This window comes from Cadophora gregata (assembly GCF_030347475.1).
Source record: "Cadophora gregata isolate MNR1 chromosome Unknown scaffold_15, whole genome shotgun sequence".
Classification (NCBI taxonomy): Eukaryota; Fungi; Ascomycota; class Leotiomycetes; order Helotiales; family Ploettnerulaceae; genus Cadophora; species Cadophora gregata.
The window spans coordinates 760,607-778,687 of NW_026695938.1; the positions used below are offsets into that span (position 1 = coordinate 760,607).

General features: G+C 47.8%; 9 protein-coding genes across 9 annotated transcripts; 7 read left to right on the forward strand and 2 right to left on the reverse strand.

The window, feature by feature from the left end:
• Positions 1-533: 533 nt before the first annotated feature.
• ONS95_004871 (uncharacterized protein) lies at positions 534-1,296 on the forward strand (the record flags this gene model as incomplete). The annotated part of the gene is made up of 2 exons (XM_058498249.1): positions 534-788; positions 880-1,296. 2 exons carry the CDS (start codon positions 534-536, stop codon positions 1,294-1,296), a joined length of 672 nt encoding a protein of 223 aa, XP_058351760.1.
• Positions 1,297-1,852: 556 nt separating this feature from the next.
• Positions 1,853-2,811, forward strand: ONS95_004872 (uncharacterized protein; the record flags this gene model as incomplete). The annotated part of the gene is made up of 4 exons (XM_058498250.1): positions 1,853-1,904; positions 1,958-2,258; positions 2,324-2,643; positions 2,738-2,811. 4 exons carry the CDS (start codon positions 1,853-1,855, stop codon positions 2,809-2,811), a joined length of 747 nt encoding a protein of 248 aa, XP_058351761.1.
• Positions 2,812-3,962: 1,151 nt separating this feature from the next.
• Positions 3,963-4,672, forward strand: ONS95_004873 (uncharacterized protein; the record flags this gene model as incomplete). The annotated part of the gene is made up of 3 exons (XM_058498251.1): positions 3,963-3,978; positions 4,040-4,500; positions 4,556-4,672. The coding sequence occupies 3 exons, from the start codon at positions 3,963-3,965 to the stop codon at positions 4,670-4,672; spliced, it is 594 nt and encodes a 197-aa protein (XP_058351762.1).
• Positions 4,673-6,224: 1,552 nt separating this feature from the next.
• Positions 6,225-8,624, forward strand: ONS95_004874 (uncharacterized protein; the record flags this gene model as incomplete). The annotated part of the gene is made up of 9 exons (XM_058498252.1): positions 6,225-6,394; positions 6,561-6,649; positions 6,735-6,803; positions 6,873-6,922; positions 6,973-7,041; positions 7,099-7,416; positions 7,504-7,661; positions 7,732-8,401; positions 8,457-8,624. 9 exons carry the CDS (start codon positions 6,225-6,227, stop codon positions 8,622-8,624), a joined length of 1,761 nt encoding a protein of 586 aa, XP_058351763.1.
• Positions 8,625-8,831: 207 nt separating this feature from the next.
• On the forward strand, positions 8,832-10,381 carry ONS95_004875 (uncharacterized protein). Its single transcript, XM_058498253.1, has 2 exons — positions 8,832-9,265; positions 9,319-10,381. The coding sequence occupies exons 1-2, from the start codon at positions 9,021-9,023 to the stop codon at positions 9,899-9,901; spliced, it is 828 nt and encodes a 275-aa protein (XP_058351764.1). The 5' UTR covers positions 8,832-9,020; the 3' UTR covers positions 9,902-10,381.
• ONS95_004876 (uncharacterized protein) lies at positions 10,382-11,098 on the reverse strand. The gene has a single exon (XM_058498254.1). It carries the CDS (start codon positions 10,970-10,972, stop codon positions 10,586-10,588), a length of 387 nt encoding a protein of 128 aa, XP_058351765.1. The 5' UTR covers positions 10,973-11,098; the 3' UTR covers positions 10,382-10,585.
• On the reverse strand, positions 11,099-14,248 carry ONS95_004877 (uncharacterized protein). Its single transcript, XM_058498255.1, has 5 exons — positions 13,540-14,248; positions 13,205-13,469; positions 12,612-13,137; positions 11,767-12,467; positions 11,099-11,682 (listed from the first exon to the last, which is right to left on the reverse strand). The coding sequence occupies exons 1-4, from the start codon at positions 13,814-13,816 to the stop codon at positions 12,408-12,410; spliced, it is 1,128 nt and encodes a 375-aa protein (XP_058351766.1). The 5' UTR covers positions 13,817-14,248; the 3' UTR covers positions 11,099-11,682; positions 11,767-12,407.
• A 926-nt stretch (positions 14,249-15,174) lies between these two features.
• ONS95_004878 (uncharacterized protein) lies at positions 15,175-15,633 on the forward strand (the record flags this gene model as incomplete). The annotated part of the gene is made up of 1 exon (XM_058498256.1): positions 15,175-15,633. The coding sequence occupies one exon, from the start codon at positions 15,175-15,177 to the stop codon at positions 15,631-15,633; it is 459 nt and encodes a 152-aa protein (XP_058351767.1).
• Positions 15,634-17,007: 1,374 nt separating this feature from the next.
• Positions 17,008-17,875, forward strand: ONS95_004879 (uncharacterized protein; the record flags this gene model as incomplete). Its single annotated transcript, XM_058498257.1, has 2 exons — positions 17,008-17,278; positions 17,382-17,875. 2 exons carry the CDS (start codon positions 17,008-17,010, stop codon positions 17,873-17,875), a joined length of 765 nt encoding a protein of 254 aa, XP_058351768.1.
• Between the last annotated feature and the right edge of the window lie 206 nt (positions 17,876-18,081).

An 18,081-nucleotide genomic window follows, 5' to 3' on the forward strand; every position in this document is an offset into this window, starting at 1 on the left:
AGGTCAGGGGGGGTCACGTTTTATCCAGGATCACGTTTGCCGATTCTCAACCTCATTCAACATCTGCCTCTATCTCGCGGTGGCAGAAATAAAGTGAGGCTTAAAAACTCTCCCAAACAAGTCGCACCTCCCGCTCAAGCCGAGACCAAAACCCAGCTGCCCTTGATTCGTTCATTTACATCGCCCACGGATCACCCAGGTTCCTGGATATGCTTAATTTCCGAAGCGAGCCCCTGAATATGTCAACTCCCGGGGAACAACCGTCAAGGGTACGGGGATTCGCAATCTAAGTAGTAGTCGGAAGCCGAGGGTTTGGATGAAAGCACTCTATCTGAAGAAAGAATGAGATGCTGTGGTTGAGGATGCGAGTCTGGACTCTGAGATGATATCCATTGGGGAAATGTTGGTGTAAGATCGTGAGAGATGGAGAAAGTACTTGAGCCAGCTTGATCCCAGTTTATTGATATCTTTTCTCGCTCTCCACCCTACAGTCGTTCTCTCACAGTCGTTTCTTCGTTCTTCACTAGTTCAAGATGCATTTCTTATCTTCACTTATCGTGGCAGCTACTGCTCTCCCCTATGCTTACGGCTCTGTCCTAGCTGAGCGAGCTACGTCTGGAATTGCAACTTGGTATGATGGTACTGTTGGAGCTTGCTCGTTCGATGGGTATACGTACCCGACGGGTGTGTATAGGACGGCCTTGGGTCTGAATCTCTGGAATACGGCTGCTCAATGTGGTGCTTGCGTGTCTATCACTAATGCTAGTGGGAAGAAGATTACTGCCATGGTATGTTTCCAACGTCTCCTCGCTTCAAGTGGTTCTTGATCAGGACGTTATGGCAAACAGAATACAAATAGCTGACAATGATAACGAACAGATCGTCGACGAATGTCCCGGCGGCTGTGCAGGTAAAACGTTCGATCTCTTCCCCACGGCATTCTCGTCCCTCGCTGTCCCATCCGTCGGTGAAATCCCCATCAAATGGGACTACATCACCTGCCCGATCACCACACCCTTCAAACTCCGGACGAAAACCGGCAGCTCACAATGGTGGTTCGCCATCCAAGTGTACAATGCCAACCAGGCTATCACGAAGCTCGAGGTTAGTGCTGATCAGGGCAAGACGTGGAAGAGCTGCGTGAGGCAGACGTATAATTATTGGTTGTTGGCGAGTGGAACGGGGAGTGCGACGGTGCAGGTCAGGGTTACGGCGAAGAATGGGAAGGTGGTATTTACCAAGAATGTGCCAACTGCAGAGGGCAAGACTGTTACTGCTGCAAGCAACTTTGTCTGAGGTTGTTGATCCTTGGAACATGGGCTGAAGAAGGAAGCTCATCAAACCTCGGATGATGGGCTGATACCGTCAATTTGAACAGTTTCGAGACGATAGTGTCTGGTGGAGCCACCTCTGCCATATCAGAAGGAACATTTGAATCGACTTCTTGTCGAGGCATCGAAAGTTCTTCAAATGCTTCTGATCAGTTCTCTGAAGCCCGCAACAATGATTAGTGGACTTTGCTTTCAAGTCACTTTCACAGCAAGAGAAACGCTTAATATCCAGAATATCCAAATACCACATTTAACTTTCAAGGTCTATAGGCGAGTCTTTACATTCATGATTTAAATCTTATTTAAATAACTTTAAAATTAGTATAACTTAACTTCGTCTGACTTGTATCTGGTGTATGACGTGCATTGATTAGTAATCGGCATAACGTGACGTTGGTGATGCCTTCTACATTCCTATCTGCACCGTTTCAGTGTCTGGATGTATTTCAAATTCAGCATTTATCAAGAGACAAAGTCCTCAACTCAATCTGGACAATCAGTGACCAGTCAAATAAATCAGCATGGCGAGCAGCAAATATTATGCTATCATTGCCGGCGTAGGAGCAGGCACAGGTCAGTCTCCTTTCATCCTCGTCATTTTACGGCATACTCATGAATAAATCTAGGTCGCTCTGTAGCTCTCAAATTCGCTAAGACATATCCTGTCGTTCTTCTCTCTCGATCCCCATCTAGCTACGAGTCCATCGTGGAGGAGATCAATAAGTCAGGTGGTTCTGCTCACGGCTTCTCAGCCGACACCAGCTCCTCCACAGCTATGACCGACACATTCGCCAAGATCAAGAATGCCATTGGTGATGCGAAACTCGCTGCTGCTGTGTACAATGTTGGCGGTAAACTAGTTCGAAAACCGTTTCTGGAGTTGTCGGCTGAGGAGTTTGCTGCGGGGTATAATGCCAATGGCTTGGGGTAATTACTATTCTGGAGTTGAGGATCTTGATTTATGAACTATTTAGCTCACGGACTACATACAGACTCTTTAATTTCGCCCAACAAGCGATGCCACTCTTACTCCAAACAGTAGCAAGCAAGCCCGAGCACTCACCTACGCTGATCCTCACAGGCGCAACCGCATCACTGAAAGCAAGCGCCAACTTCGCAGCTTTTGCAACAGGAAAGTTCGCCATGAGAGCTATTGGGCAGACTTTGGCAAGGGAATTCGGGCCACAAGGTGTGCATGTGGCGCATGTGATCTTTGATGGGGTGGTGGATATTCCGTCGAGTAAGAATTTTCAGGTCAATGATGGGAAGCCGGATGGGAAAATCAATAGTGATGCTATTGCAGAGAATTATTGTAGGTTTTGGAGGTCTCCTAGATTTCTTTCCCAAATGATTTGGACTTCTTAGCAATGAAACCTATGGCTTTTACTGACAACTTCGCGAAACAGGGAATTTGCATACGCAGCATCGAAGCGCGTGGACACAGGAGCTAGATCTGAGGCCGTATGTGGAGAAATTTTAAGAAGAGACTGCGTAGTATGATACTTTCAGAGGCTTTCGCTTCCAAGAGGAAATATCCATTTTCTTGATATGTCAGATCTGACCTCAAAGTTGTTGAAAATTCGGGGGACATAGGGATTGTTGAAGTGTGATCTGGAACTGGCTCGCTTCCTGCCAGCTGGCTAGAAAATGCAAGGCTAGATTTGCTTTCCCTTCCTCTACTCCCGGGTAAGCCTCACTATTTTGGACGATCTTGAATCCCTGAACTATATTCTGAATGTGTGCTACCAGGACTGCTGGAATACCTCTTCGAGGTCGGCCCGCTGTGAGGCGCCATTGGTACATATGCTCAAGAGATTATTAATGCTAGTTGCAGGAAGTTGCAATGATTGCGCTATATTGTTAGCGAGCAAGCCTCTGGAATGGTCTGTATTCTTTTCCTTCCTTCCTTCCTTCCTCTCATTTTCTTAACGCAAAATCCTCGAGATTCATCATTGTAATGCACTTCTGATGCTCTTTTCAGCATTGGAAGCTAACATTTCTCTAGAAGGGATTCAATGTTATTGTTCACTCAGACAGTTGCTGAACTGAGCAGGTTTTGAGAGTACATGATGGTGTTTGGCATATTGCGGCTCCATGGAGGGTTCTGGCCCTTTGAATTTTGTCGTTACTGAAGCAGTGCGTCAATTCGTGGGTTAGCGTGCAAGATCGTTCTTACCAATTGGTATTATTGTTCATCGCTGATTCTGCAAACATCAAATGGAACTGAAATCTAGTGCTGATCGCTCCTCCCTACATGGTTGATTTGCTTGCTTGGACACATTTATTTTGCGGACTTTTGTCTTCTACCAACAACAGACAACATAATCCACCGGCGTATTTCCCTGGACTTGCAGTGTTTCTGGTTTGCTAAACAAGTAGTTTTAGTTATATTCATGGGTCATCCAGTGTCGCAGATCCATATTGCGGAAGGATTCTCACTTTGAAGCATAACCGGCTCAAAGCACTATTCCATAACGAAATTCGAGACCAAGAGTCCCAGAACACTCACCTCTTTGAGTGCTTAGCGATTACCGAGCTATCAAGTCTTTTCTCGCTTTCCAGTAATACAGCAGCTCCGCACGAGGAACTTGTCCGGACTCCGCATATATCCAAAAGCCATACGCCGTAAACATGTCAGGTGCAATAAGTGAGTTATTATGCCCGTAACAAGTACTGAATACCAGATTGGGGCACTGATGTTATAGAAGGATACCCCCATATCGATCCCTCTGGAAGTTTGAATTATCCCGAAAATATCGGGAACCGCATTTGGAAATATCGTCAGAATGATCCAGGGGATTCAGAGAAAAGTTCTGGCACTCAGGAAGAACTTCCAGCTGTATGCCCAAAGAACAGTATCGGTGTAGAAGCCATCAATTCCAAAGCTGAGAGACAGATGACCAACGACAAGCTTTTAAGTATAGTCCAGAGTAGTCACTTCATTCTTCGACTTTTTGCAGTCCTCAATGCATTTTTGTCGCTGTATTTGATCTTGAGCTCCGTCGAGGCTTTTCGATTTGCACAAAATAAGCCAGGTCGCCCACTGTCGTCCGTTCAGAGATCAGTGCATATGTCAGCTCTGCCGTGGACTGTCTTCGCCAGTGTAGCAGGGGCAAACATTCTAATCAATTTTTACTTCTTAGTCCTCTTTTGCTGCTTGTCCAAAAAGGTAAGTTTTCCAATTGAATATCGCTCTGTCTTCACTAATCTGATGCTCGATACAGCCACCCAATATTCATGGCTTACTCTACAATGTTGTCAGTGGAGTTGTATTTGGAATCGTGCTTGGTGCCTTCATCCTACTCAGCATGCACATAGATTCATCGAGCGATCTTCGGTAAGTGATAATGAACCCTTTTTAGGTCAACGCTTCTCATTCGCTGCAGGGCATGGTCCTGTGACAACCAGGATCTTGGAATCGCAAATGATGCTCTTGATTTCGGCCAGCTGTGTCACGCGCTTGGTCTGGGGTGGAAGCTCAGTATCCTACATGTCTGCTTTGAGGGGTTCTCTTTAGTACTATCCCTCACGGCTTTCAGCATATTGAAACAGCTGCGTTGCATCCGGCACGGTACTTTTGAGAACCTGCCCTGAACTTCTTGTTGCGCTTTGATTTGGACTCGACTCCGGTCGTTGGTAGAACGACTGAGAGGTTTGGAAGCTACACCTAGGGCTATGTATGAGGTCTTTCCTGGAGATCAAGGAGAAGAGCAAGCAGTCTGTGGAATGACTGACGATTGTTAGGATCGGCCCGACCTGGTATGGCAAAGAACAAAATAAAAAAACAGGTGGAACATACGGATGTCGATAGAGATGATTGCAATTCTAGGCTATACAGACAGCATTGCCTACCCTCGTCTCATCTTCGGACGAAAACGCACGGCATGAAGTAGAATAACCCATATCGTTGGTCAGCTTGAGAAATCATTCTTGTGTAACAGAACCCCGCATGGCTTACAGTAAATCAGTTCCTATCAAAGTGCCTGATAACACTCCGGTGTCATCTCCATGATGCAAATATCTGGCTACCATTAACCACGTTTGCAACCGTCCCACACACTGTTTACCCACACCGCTCCAAAAGGCCGCGGGAAATCCAGCTTCCCACCAAAGCCGTTTGTTATCAGTCGTACCAATCCGGATCATGGGTATTGGAAAGTCCTTCGTATATGCACGTAACCGGTCTGGTGCTAAACTTCCGATTGTTGCCTCTTCGATAGAGTAATCAAGGATTGCTCTGCATGAGATCCATGTGATCGACTATACTTGCGGTGTATTGGTTCTGACACGTGCTACTGATAAGAACGACACGGACACGTTGTGCTATGCGGCCCGGTTGCCCTGGAGGCTGTGGTACAGCAAACGATGGAACGCAACCAACGCGGGATTGGGAAACATTGGAAGCATTCGTTGCTGCCCGTTCGAGCGCTGGAAGGTACGATTGTGGTTAATGATCTGGGAAAGATCTGTCTGAAAATTATGGATGTAGGTGGAGATATGACGTAGGGGAGAGAAGAAACAAATATGGATTGTAAGGAGGATAAGCTGTTGTCAAGTCGGCGGCACCGCATCGTTACATGAGGGTACAAAAAACCTCGTGGCTCTTGCATGATCCTTCAATCCTTTGCCTGCCACTTTGCATCCAGGATGTCAGACGCCATGTTTTATAAGGCGGCGTCGCCTCGGTTGCAAGGCTGAATGTTGTGAAGTTTCCCTCAACGACAGTCAAAATAAAGGAAGCGAGACCCACACTAGAGCAAAAAATTATCTTCCTTATGTTTGATGACATCCTGACACACCAAAACGACAACTCCAGCTCCACAGTCGTTCGGAATCAAGGTATAGACGACGCCCAACACCCCTTGAAAGCTCAGCTGCTCCGACACCTTCAAGATGTTTCGTCATTTCGTTGTCATCCTGACCTTGGTTGCGTCATGTTTCGCAGTGGCAATTCCCACCACATATGCCGTTGATGGTACGCATACTGGTACCAAGAGACAAACAGGCTCCCCACGACCATTTCGACGCAATATCCTTGACCTTCAGAAGGACGTCCCATCATGGTGAGATATTGCCCGCTCCAGCACCTCGTGGATGCTCCTCTGTGTTTACGTGCACAAGATCTCTTCACCATTGCTTTGATTTCAACTGGGGTCGCGAGATAGTATATTTCGAGGAACCTTAAAACGCAATCACCGTGCCAGCAGCTGTTAATGCTTTCATTTACAGGTCTCTATATATACAAGGTCTCAATGCTCTCCAGGATAAGTCAGAAGACTTCTTCCTCTCTTATTTCCAGATTGCTGGTATCCACGGACGTAAGTACAGCACTATCCTCTCTTACACTGCCGGATGTCTTTGGAGAAATGGTGTCCTTTGAATAACAAGACTAACATTGGACAGGACCATATTACCCTTGGGGTGACGCTGCCCAGGCTCCAGGAGCACCAACAACCGGTTACTGTACCCATAGTGAGTTCCAAATTCACTAATTCAGTGGAGGTTCGTCAATTCGACGGAAATGGGACTGACTAAAATCAGATTCTGTTCTCTTTTTGCCATGGCATCGACCTTACCTAGCTTTGTACGAGGTACGCGATTCATTCTCACCATTAATGGACAAAGACTGACAGTTCTGCAGCAATTAATAGGTGCCACTGTCCAAGATCTTGTCAAAACATACCCACCAGCTCTGCAAGCCACCTACCAAGTACTTCTCTCTTCCAAATCTTGTAGTCAGCTTGTTAACCAAGAACATTGTCAACAGACCGCTGCGAACAATTTCCGTATTCCGTACTGGGACTGGGCGGCCATCCCGACTATGCCAGCTGTCGTCAACCAGCCTACAATCACCATTACGACAGGCTCAGGAGTTCAGAGTGTCAGAAATCCATTATATCGGTATAATTTCCAAAATTTCCCCCTCGACCCGACCTACTTCCCCTCCGATAGTGGCGTAGTTGGAGATGCGTGGTTGGCGAAATACCCATACACAGTGCGAGGTGCTCCAGACTACCTTAATTCACCGTCTGATCCTAATCGTGCAAACAACGCATTGCTGAATAGTAATCTCAAGGGCAGCACTGTAAGTACGATTTAGTTCCTCCAGTCCTGAAGCAGAGACCATGTCCATGGATTGTCGCAGTTGTCCGAGCTGACTCTTCTGTTGAAGTACTATGCTTTGGTCAAGCCTACTACATTCAATGAGTTTGGAACTACTGCAACACAGGGTACTTCCATTGAGGCGGTTCATAATCAAGTACATGGCTGTATTGGACTGACAGGTGGTCATATGTCGATCTTGAGCTATTCTGCTTTCGATCCTATCTTGTAAGTCGTTAATGATTGATATCAACAAGCATTCGAATCTCAATGCTATCATGCTAAACGTAGTCTCTAGCTGGCTCCATCATGCCAATGTGGACAGACTATTCGCTCTCTACCAAGCAATCAATCCTAACACCTACGTGACTCCACAGATCGACCAATTCGGCACGTATGCACTGACGCCAAATACACTGGATACACTCACCACCCCCCTGGCGCCATTTGCTCCAACAGGTGCTGGACCTTATTTTACGTCCACATCAGCCCGTCTGACGAGCACTTTTGGCTACACATACCCTGAGATCCAGGACTGGAGTCAATCACCAGCACAATTGAAGGCCAACGTTACCGCTGCCATCAATAGGCTTTACGGTCCGACTGGAGCTCGTATCAAATCTAGAACAGAGATGGAATCGACAAAACAAGTCCCAAAGAAGCAAGTGACCGAATGGTCAGTTGGAGTTAGGGTATCAAAGTTCGATCTCCGCGGCGAGCGCTTCATCATCCGGGTATTTCTAGACACAGTCCCAGAGGACCCTAACGACTGGCCTGTGTCCTCGAGTTGTGTTGGATCATTCACAGTGTTTCCACCTCCACATTTTGGCGGCGAACCGTATCCTGAAGTCATCGCATACTCTGAAGTCAGTTTGGTGGAAGGATTGGCTCAGCTGGGCAGAAACGCGAATGATGCTCACGGTGTGAGAAAGTTCTTGAGAAGGGCTCTGCAATGGAGAGTCCAAAAGGTGATCAACTTCTCGATGAGAAGCTCCGGAGATTGGTATGCTAACTGTCGTGTAGTTTGATGGAACTGTCGTCCCAGTAGAACATGTACCTAGCTTGAGCGTCAGAGTACAGGAGGAGCTGGTCACCACGGGTGGAGACATCACCGAGCTGCCCAGCTATGGAAAAGTGACTGTACATGCAGACGTTACTAGTGGTCGTGCTGGAGGATACGCCGAAGCCTAGACTACAGTATTAGGAGGATTTGGTGCTGCTAGCTGCATCTATGTGCGACTAGAGATCGATGTATTGGAAGACATGCCAGCTCATTCACTATATGGGAATAATGCGGATACGCTGGAACTTTAGTAATGACAAAAAGTAATGATTGATGCTTGAGAATGATAACGTGTGCAGTCACTGGGCTATTTGCTTATTCAACACTATTGGAAACCCTCCTGAACCCCTGAAAGCCACCCCCTGAAAACAACAAACTAGGGTCAGATTAAGCGAAGGTTAGCGTGTCAATTTCCCCTCTTTGACACGACACCTCGTGTTGTTCTCGCGTCCTCCTAAATAATCGCAGGTTTTCATAATTCGGATACTTCAACTTCACAGTCTTCAATCAACAACATCGCAATCATGGCGCCACCGAACTTCCCCAATGGCTTGGACCTCTATTCTATCGGTTTTGTCACCCTTAATTACCCAGAATTGGCTCCAGGAATCCCAGTCCCACTTGGCAATATCGTCGGTGCCCTTCAGCACCAACCTATGTCAGCACAGAACCACCAGGTTTCTCAGATTGCTTCTCAATATATCGATGCTTTAATTGCCTATCAAGTCAGCGACGAGCCATGTCTCAAAGACAAGTCTTCTCCTCAATAGTGAGTTTATCGAGCAATTGCAGTTCGGAAAAATGGTAATGTCTAGCCTTTAGCTACCTCTCGAATGCTCTCCTACTCCTCAACTATCTCACCAGCAATCCCGACGTCTGCAAGCGTATCGCCCAACACCCCACCCTCACTAACGACCTGATCGAGAAGATCATCTCTCCTGACTTCCACGATGGCATGCGAGATGTCGTCAGACCTGCTCTTGGCTCATTCCCCCCCGCCGGATTCGCAGAAGATTTCGGCAGCGTCCTTCAATTCCTATCGACTATGCTTCTTTACCAGGCTGAGATGCCATCTTTGCACCCACGGATCAAGGAAATAATCCCTAAGTTGAAGGAATGGAAGAAGGAATATAAGAATAGTCATGTCAAGACTATCAGGAACGTGTGTGACCGCATGGTGGGGCAGATCAATGGCATGGATCCGGAGATGATCACGATGATGCGGAAGTTTCAGGAGGAGGCTTTGGTATGTGGCGTGGCCTCTTGTGGTGTGAAGGGCGCGACTGGCTTGACGGTTTGCGCCTCTTGCAAGATCCAGCGGTATTGCGGACGGGATCACCAGAAGGCTGATTGGAAATATCACAAGCATATTTGCTCCAAGGGCCTGGTGGAACCTGGACAGTAGGTGCTAATAGCGTTCTTGGACCGAGGTTCTAGTTTGTACTGGCGCGGATGTGAGTATATGGAGTTGACGCCACTACAGTTCTGGCTGATTTATGTTTGAAGTTTTAGAGAAACTGTATAGTGATGTGACGGAAATTCGTTCTATCTCAATATGTGGAAAAGCGGGAGCTGGCTCGTTACATTTTGGGTAGCATCTTCTTCGTACAAACATTTTTCGGTTCCACATTTTGTCCCCGGCAGCATCCCTCAGCAAGGGCCAGTACTTTTGAACGTTTGATGGCACTACAAGGATTACATATTCATCTTTTTGCACATGCAGCCTAACAGTTCCGGTTAAGCCCTTGCAATTAGATACTGCTGCCTCCTTCTCCGGGTACCAGGCCACACTGTGGCATTGGAAATCTGAAGACAGCGACCCTTAGCTTTCTACTTTAAAACATAGTTGCCAATGGCACTTCAGAGGAGAATAAAGGTGGTCGCAATCAATGCTGTCTATTTATTGAAAGAATGTGAAAATGCAACGCAGCCCAATGCAGTACCAGTCCGCCCTCCCGTCCCAATGCTGTCCACCAACAAAATGCTATGCTAGCCCGCAATGCCAACAAATTCTAAAGACAAAATCAAAAACACAAAGCAACGTCCGCAATTTCACCCCCTTTCAAGCTCTGCCCAGTTGCAATTCCAGCTACTTGGAGCACTTAACAGCCGCAACAGTAACAGCCTTGCCTCCATTGAACTTGACACCACCCTTTCCAAATCTGCCACCAACTTTCTTGGTAGCAGCTTTGTCAGAATAAGCCTGACAAGTGACTCCATTCTGACCGTTCAAGTTGGCAATGAAGCCATCAGTGAATTGGCCCGAGATGAGCGTGATGGCGTTGTTGGTTGCTACTTCGCGCTGGACGGCGAGCTCAGAGAGGCCGTTGAGTTGGACTCGGACGGTGTTGGCGCGGGCTTCGATTGCAGCCTCTGGTTCGGCGATGGCAATGGGTTCTGGGGAGGCGGCTGGTGCGCCGAGGGTGAGAGCTGGGAGGAGGGCGAAGAAGGCGATGGTGAGAGTGGAGAATTGCATTTTTGGTGATTTGGTGAGTTGATTACTTGTTTTTGTTGTGAGTTGAGAGGAATTGAGGAAAGTGTTTTGATGGAGAAGTGATTGAGTGAGGTGTTGTAGTGTCTGTTTTATCGTTTGAAGTGCTGATGATGAACTGAATGGCTCTTCAACGGGACGAACCCATCATTTATATACTATCACCTCCAAAGCCGAGTCAAGAAACTATCGCACGATCCTCTATCGGCAGCTTCATCATCCGTCATGTGTCTCCAGAAATAACAGAGGCAAGCGAACAAGTAAACAATACAACAAAGAGGCCCGGCCCAGCCACGCATCCTCCACTGCCTCCCTCAAAATACAATCTCCATGTCATCCTTCCATCGTTGCAAGAATCACTACGACAGCCTTCATCAAGAACATACTTAAATTAACTCTCACTATACTTTCCCAAAATTATCAATATTAGGGCCCGCCAAACACAATTTCTCCCACCGTAAGCTGACGAAGATATAGTGTTCTTCCCTTCCTCCCGCTGCACAGAGCTCAGCAAAGACTTATGGCCAAAGTGATTCATAAGCAGCCAAGAAAATCATCTCCTGGGTCTCATTACTGGGTGTTTCGAGCGACGCGGATATTACCCAGATTCTATGATTCATAATAATAGCTAGGTGGGTAGATTAGCCGCTAGCCGCGGGGCGTGTTCGTTCTTGTGGACATGGACAGATATCTGGCTGGAGGTTATTTACGGTCAGCTTATTATTAGGTTGGGAGGTAGGTAGATTTCTTGGTAATTGGATGTTGGTGTATAAGCTTACCTGACCTGCATTGCATGCTTGCCGAGAAGGAGACGTGGATTATGAGGCTCGGCTTGCGACTGGGGTGTTGGATGCAGTGAATGAATGGATGGATAGATTGAGGATTATCTCATGTTCTGGAGGGATTCTGTTACTTTTCTGATGTGATTAGGAAACTGCAGGTCTGTTTGTAGTCAGAAAGCATATTTCAACGGCAGTTTGGTCGTTTCGTGGTATGGGCATGGCAACACCGTAAGCGATGTTCTTTCTTTCTTGGCGAGGGAAGAAGGATTCTATTACGAGTCGATGCAATGAATGTGTGTTCCTTCGTACAATCCGACCCGGCCGATCCATGGATAAAATTCCTTTGACCGCAGATAAGGACCACGATACATTGCATTGAGATTTGGTACAATCAATCGCTAGTATATGCAAGTTTTGTTGACATGTAATTGTTGGACGATGATACCAACAGCGAAGACCATAGCACGATTTGGTGTCCATCTAGGCAGATTGGAAGTATGGCAATGAGACTCGGTTGATTCGTGGCTTTGATTTCTGAAAATAAAGTCAAGGATGGGAAACGTTTGTGTGTCCTGATTTTGAAACCACAGGATCAGGCCTGGGTACCTGCAACCACCAACAAGACCTAGTCAATTCATTTACTCGTCATCACTGATCCTGTAGACCAGCTTCTGGCCACTGATTTTACCTTCCTTCATCTATTTGAAAGATATGTCAGCACAGCTTTATCCCGATATATTTCCAATTCACGCCCAGGGATGATGCCAACCCCAGTATCACCCCATGAGACTTAACCTCCAGCTTCAAGTGCGACAACGAAAGGGCATATTGGTAATACTGACCTCCATCATACCTCCAAGAATACCATCCAGTCCGCCGTCCCTTTTGCTAACCGGATGCGTCTTAATCCTTCCCTCCCTCAACAGCTTATCACAAAGCCCGACGAACTTCCTCGCCAGCAAATTGTCCTCTTTTGAAGCAGGCCACACCTCACCTTCCATGTCAAACTCCTCACCAGAGGCTGTGTAACCAAGAAAGAAGATGTTTTCAACTTCAGGACGAGACATAGGGACGGAGAGCAGGGTCACATAGAGGAGTTTGCCGGTCGGGGAGGTGGAGAGGGCTTGTGCGGAGATGGTGGATGAGGAGGGGATGGCGATGGTGTCAAAGACGAGGTGGAGAGTATTAGCTGTTAGGGAGTTGATTTTGGCGCCGACTTCTGGGTTGTGCTGTAGCTGGGTTAGCAAGTCGAGAACTGATTTGGAGGCTGTGAGGGGACCGACGTAGTCAAAGACGTGATCAGCACCGAGGCTTTTCACAAAATCAAAGTTTCGTGGAGATGCAGTGGTGATGACTGTAAGACCAGATCTACATCTCACCATTAGCCAAAAGCTCATATCAAGTAATAGTTCAAAGCAAACATTCTTCAACATACAATTTCGCGAACTGAATCGCAAGCGAGCCTGTGGCTGAGGATCCGCCATAAATCAAAATAAACGGGCCAGCAGTCTTTGATTCCACGGGATAAGTCAAGAACGGGAGCTCTAAGTGTCGATAGAAGCCCAATCCAACGGTTACGAGACCACAAGGTGTAGTGGCTGCATCTTCGAACGACATGTTAGGAGGAATGCGAAGCGTGAGATCGCCTTTCATGAGGATGTAATTGGCGAATGTGCCTGTGACTGGGTTGCGGTCGTTGGCTGTATCTCGATTAGTATTTATCACTGAGCATGGATGTACAGAGTTCAATCTCGTGGGAGGGAGTAACACCTCCATGAGAGAATCCAGCAACTCTGTCTCCTTTCTTGATATTCTTGATGACACTCTTCCCTACTTCGACGACGATACCAGCTGCATCGACACCGAGAAGCGAATGTGTAAAGGCCGGGGTTGGAGCTTCGTCAAGAGTTTGCCAATCAGTAGGATTTATAGCCACAGCTACTGTCTTGACCAAGATAGAATCATCCGGTACATCTGGGATGGGAATATCCGCTAATCGACTTTTGCCTTGAGCGATCTTGAGGAGCCCTTTGTTTGATGGAGCCATCTTAGGTAGGAATATAGGGAAGCTGAGTTAATGTTTATGATGGAAAGTCCTTGGGGACTGGAACTGGATTCAATTTTATATTCCGGAATTTTGACATTTGATTTCTAAAGCACGAGCGTCTTGGAAAGTGAGATGATACTTTATTGCGAAAGATGGTGGTCGTCTGCAGGGCGCCGAAATCGATTTCTAAGCCAGCAGCTTTTAGTTCTCGGCGTGCGATGTAAATGTACGAAATGACGCCCCTCTTGCATATCTCAGAGCGCGACTCGGGTTTAAGAAACCATTAGGGGTTATGAACCCTATTTGGGGTCGCCTCGGAGGGACGATTAGCCAATAGTATAATCATCGAATAAGAGGATGATGAAGCTGAAGCTTGAAGTCGAAATGCACCCTTTCTGGTGCTTTGACGCGCTGGCCTTGGCAGTACCCGCCACAATATGACGACCCAGTTTTCTTGTCGTCTTACTCCCAAATGTAGCCTCGGGGAAATGAGGGCAGAAGTAATGAGCATTTATCAAGCAAGCATATGTGGTCAGCTATCAGGAATATGCTGAGTGCTACTCTGCAAAAATGAGCGGAGGATGTCTTCGTATCATGTGACCATCATCATATGATGATGACTTCAGGAGATGCCATCACCATTTTCATTGCAAGCAGTTCTCTCCATTATACAGGAGTGTTTCAGGAAGCTGGCTTAAGGCCTCACTCTCGCCAGAAAAGTATGTGTTCTTCCGTTTGGGTGAGAATTCAATGATGGCGGACTTGACTTCTGTACGTACATTGACTGCTACGACATCAATATGATCCATCTGATAAGGCGAGAATGGGACACTGCAAGGACTTGTCTGACTGGTTAATATTGTCATTTCCTGTAAACAACCCAGAGATGATCGATCAAGATTCCAGCACCGCTGCTCAGTACTCACCAACAACGATATAAAGGTTGGCTTAGATCCACTGCCAGTACCCTTTTCCCTGCTGTCACATACGTAAATCAACCAAGTAGAACTACGAAATAACACCAAAAATAATTCAAAAGACAAATACCACGACGATGCAGCGATATGAGCATTCGCGATGCCATAACTTGATGTCAAATCAAGCATACACTACTCTCCCTAGCACTTGATGTGGGTCAAGGAGGACACTATCCGCATTCCTCCAATGGGGAATTGTACGTACTCCTGATTATTTTCCACGATTCGCGAATTCTACTTTTCTTTTCGTTTGGACAACATCCCTTGACAATTCAAGCTTGTCTGAAGCAACTGTGTGGTGCCTCGCCAGGTTTGAATGAGCCAGCGACTGGTATGGCCTGTCTTCCATTGTAGGTGGACTTCGCTAATTGAGAATAGGGAATGTTCTTCCGATGTTTTACGAAGATGGAACATTCATCCCATATTCAACTCATGGAGCCAACAGAATATTCGGATGCTGTTTTCAACACGCTTGTGTATACTGCCATCCTTCTGGTCAAAAGAAATCTTGGGCACTGGTCAGCCAGCAAGCACGGTCTTGGACTTGAGTACAACTTCAGAAGAGACATCTCCCATATGCGTTCAGCCACGACGGAACGAAATCTACTTCTGCGCGAGACGCTGAGCAAGCTTTGCTCCGATCAAAGGTCTCTCGCCATCCAAGCTGTACGAACGACAACACATCGAGGAGCTGGCTTTGGCTTTGACGAAAAAGAACGCTCAATTGGAATCACCGCAGGTCCCTCCAGACTCGTGCAAGCACAGCAGTCTCAACAAAAAGTTGAGGACGCGGTGTGTTCCGAACGTTACATGGAACGAATAGGCTGGTTTTCGCGCTGATCCCAACAGTCACGCTCGAACTCTCGGGACTGACCACACTGGCGGGCGGAATTGGAAAACTTTTCCCTGAAGCTGTGGACTACTACTGTGGTGAGAGGTGCGGGATGCGCAAGTCGAATAGCAGGCGGCGCGGCTTGCAGTTTTGCAACAGCGCGACACAAATGATGTTGCTGGTTGAACTCAAACGAGGCTTTGGCCACATTCAAGCGAAACTCACCCGTGATGAAACGACCGACCCCAGACAATGGAATGTTCAGGGGGGGGGGGAGGAGGGGAGGAGGGGGATGATGAGGGTCTGACAACCGAACAGAGCAGAGCAGAGCAGAGCAGAGCAGAGCAGAGCAGAACATAAAATCTCTCCGCTGCAAGAGAGGGTCGCGTTCTCGTGAACGAGCAGATAACCTTACTCACGATGCTTCAAATTATTCTCCAGCCATGCCTGCAGGTGTGGTGTACACAGCTGTCGATCTGGCACGAGTCAATCGCTCATCTCATGTCGCATGGAGGCTAATGCAGGCACTCGGCCATTTCATTTTCAAGCAGTCGGATTGGATTGGATTGGATTGGATTGTCGCTGTCCAGTGTCCACACTCCACACTCCACAGCGTCCAGCATGTCCAGCAATTTCGTGGCGCCCATGTCGGCCCGCGACGCGATTCGACGGTGCCTGGCCCCCAACGGCCCCCAACGGCCCCCAACGGCCCAGAGTAGCACTCCCGCCGCTCAACCCCGGCACCCGCAATCTCGAAAGTTGAAACACACCTGCAGTGCCGCACCCACCCCCGTCTCGCCCGTCTGTCACTCTTCTGATCTCTGCTCTCTGCTCTCTGCTCGCTCCCGCTGGATCATAACAGAGTTTTCCCCTTCCCTTCTTGCTCCTCCCGCCCCTTCAAATCTCCTCACGCCTCACCTTCGCTCAAAGCAGTCACTCTTTTTGGACAGAAAGCCAGCTTTTGCGCAGGGTTTCTTCCTCGTTCGCTTTGCTTGCTTGAGATTCGATTATCTGGATATTTTCTATCTCGAGGGACCGGTCAGCCCCTGCGACATTGCGACATTGCGACAGACCTGCTGTGCACTTCAAGCTCGTGTTTACCGCTTGCATCACATCGCATTCCACGCGCAATCGTCAACACTCCTTCAGGACTGATCAGATCAGACCGACGTCAATTATCTTCATACTCCCGATATCTTGCGCAACAGACTATGCATATGTTGTCCGACTTTTTTGGAAGAACACAGAATACCAGAGACTCGACATAAGGCGCGTAGCAGGACGATATATCGTGCTCTGACCACCAACACTTGTTCCACAAACAAAACAGATCTCAATCAAACACACTCGTTATCGAAACTGAAAGACACACATCGTTCAAGATGCTTCCAACCACACTACTAGCTCTGACAGCGAGCTTCATCGCGCCCATTCTCGCGGCCCCATCATGCACGCCAACATCAAACGGGTACGCTGCCCAGAAGATGGTGTACCTCTTCAACGATTTCTGCGAGAAGCTCACCCGGAGCAATTTCGGCACCAGGCAGAAGTACTATGACATGCCTGTCGTGGCATTGGGCTTTACTGCTGGATCCGTAGGGGATTGCTCGTTGAAGGACTGCTTGACGAGTTTCGGCTTGTTGGTGGATACTTGTAAGTAACATCCATAACCAACAAGCATATCAAGCGCGCATTGTGAAGACAAGAGTCTGGATCAGCAGTGGCGAGAAGAGAAGAGAAGGCTAATTTTCCTCAGGCCAGAAACCCGACAAGTCCATCTTCGGAACAGGCAACGTCGCAAGCAGCTGCGGAACCTACAGCTTCGAAGTCCAAGATACATCCGTGACGACCAGCCTTGGTGCGCCAGATGCAACCATCATTGCCGCCACAATCAAGACTTACAACGTCGCTACTCTAACTTCCAGCAGCGCATCCTCCACCTCTTCGTCCTCTCCAAGCTCCTACCAAGCGTCTACCACTAGCGAAGCCCAACTGGAATCTACTTATGCGCCATCCACACATGTGTACTTTAATGCTACGACTAGCTCCGAGGTCGCGAGCAACTCGAGTACCGAGTATTCGAGCGCTACGCTGACGGCTCCTTCGAGCTCAAATTTGGCCGCTGCTAGCTCGACAGCTACGAAGCCCGAGGTCGGGACTGCAACTCTGGGGACGAGTGGTGCCAATGTCATGAGGGTTAGTGGGTTGAGTTTGGTGGTTGTTGCTGGTGTGTTTGGTGTTTTCTTGTAGATGGTTTGAGGGTTGGGAGAGGCACAAGTAGACGGAGTATTGTGTAATGAGGGCTGCTTGAAGGAAGAGATGGGGAGGGATCGATCAGATGACCAATTGGACAATGGATCCGTTGCGCGCCTGGACTTTTGAACTTTGGGGACTTGGACCGAGGGAAATACTGGATACGTATCTCGGTGTCGATTCGTTCACAACACTTTCAACCA

Coding starts and splice junctions, on each gene's coding strand:
- ONS95_004875 (XM_058498253.1), top strand. CDS start 9,021: ATGGCGCCACCGAACTTCCCCAATGGCTTGGACCTCTATTCTATCGGT. Junction 9,266..9,318: donor GACAAGTCTTCTCCTCAATA/GTGAGTTTATCG, acceptor TCTAGCCTTTAG/CTACCTCTCGAATGCTCTCC.
- ONS95_004876 (XM_058498254.1), bottom strand. CDS start 10,972: ATGCAATTCTCCACTCTCACCATCGCCTTCTTCGCCCTCCTCCCAGCT.
- ONS95_004877 (XM_058498255.1), bottom strand. CDS start 13,816: ATGGCTCCATCAAACAAAGGGCTCCTCAAGATCGCTCAAGGCAAAAGT. Junction 13,470..13,539: donor TGCTGGATTCTCTCATGGAG/GTGTTACTCCCT, acceptor ATCGAGATACAG/CCAACGACCGCAACCCAGTC. Junction 12,468..12,611: donor TTCTTGGAGGTATGATGGAG/GTCAGTATTACC, acceptor TCTTTCAAATAG/ATGAAGGAAGGTAAAATCAG.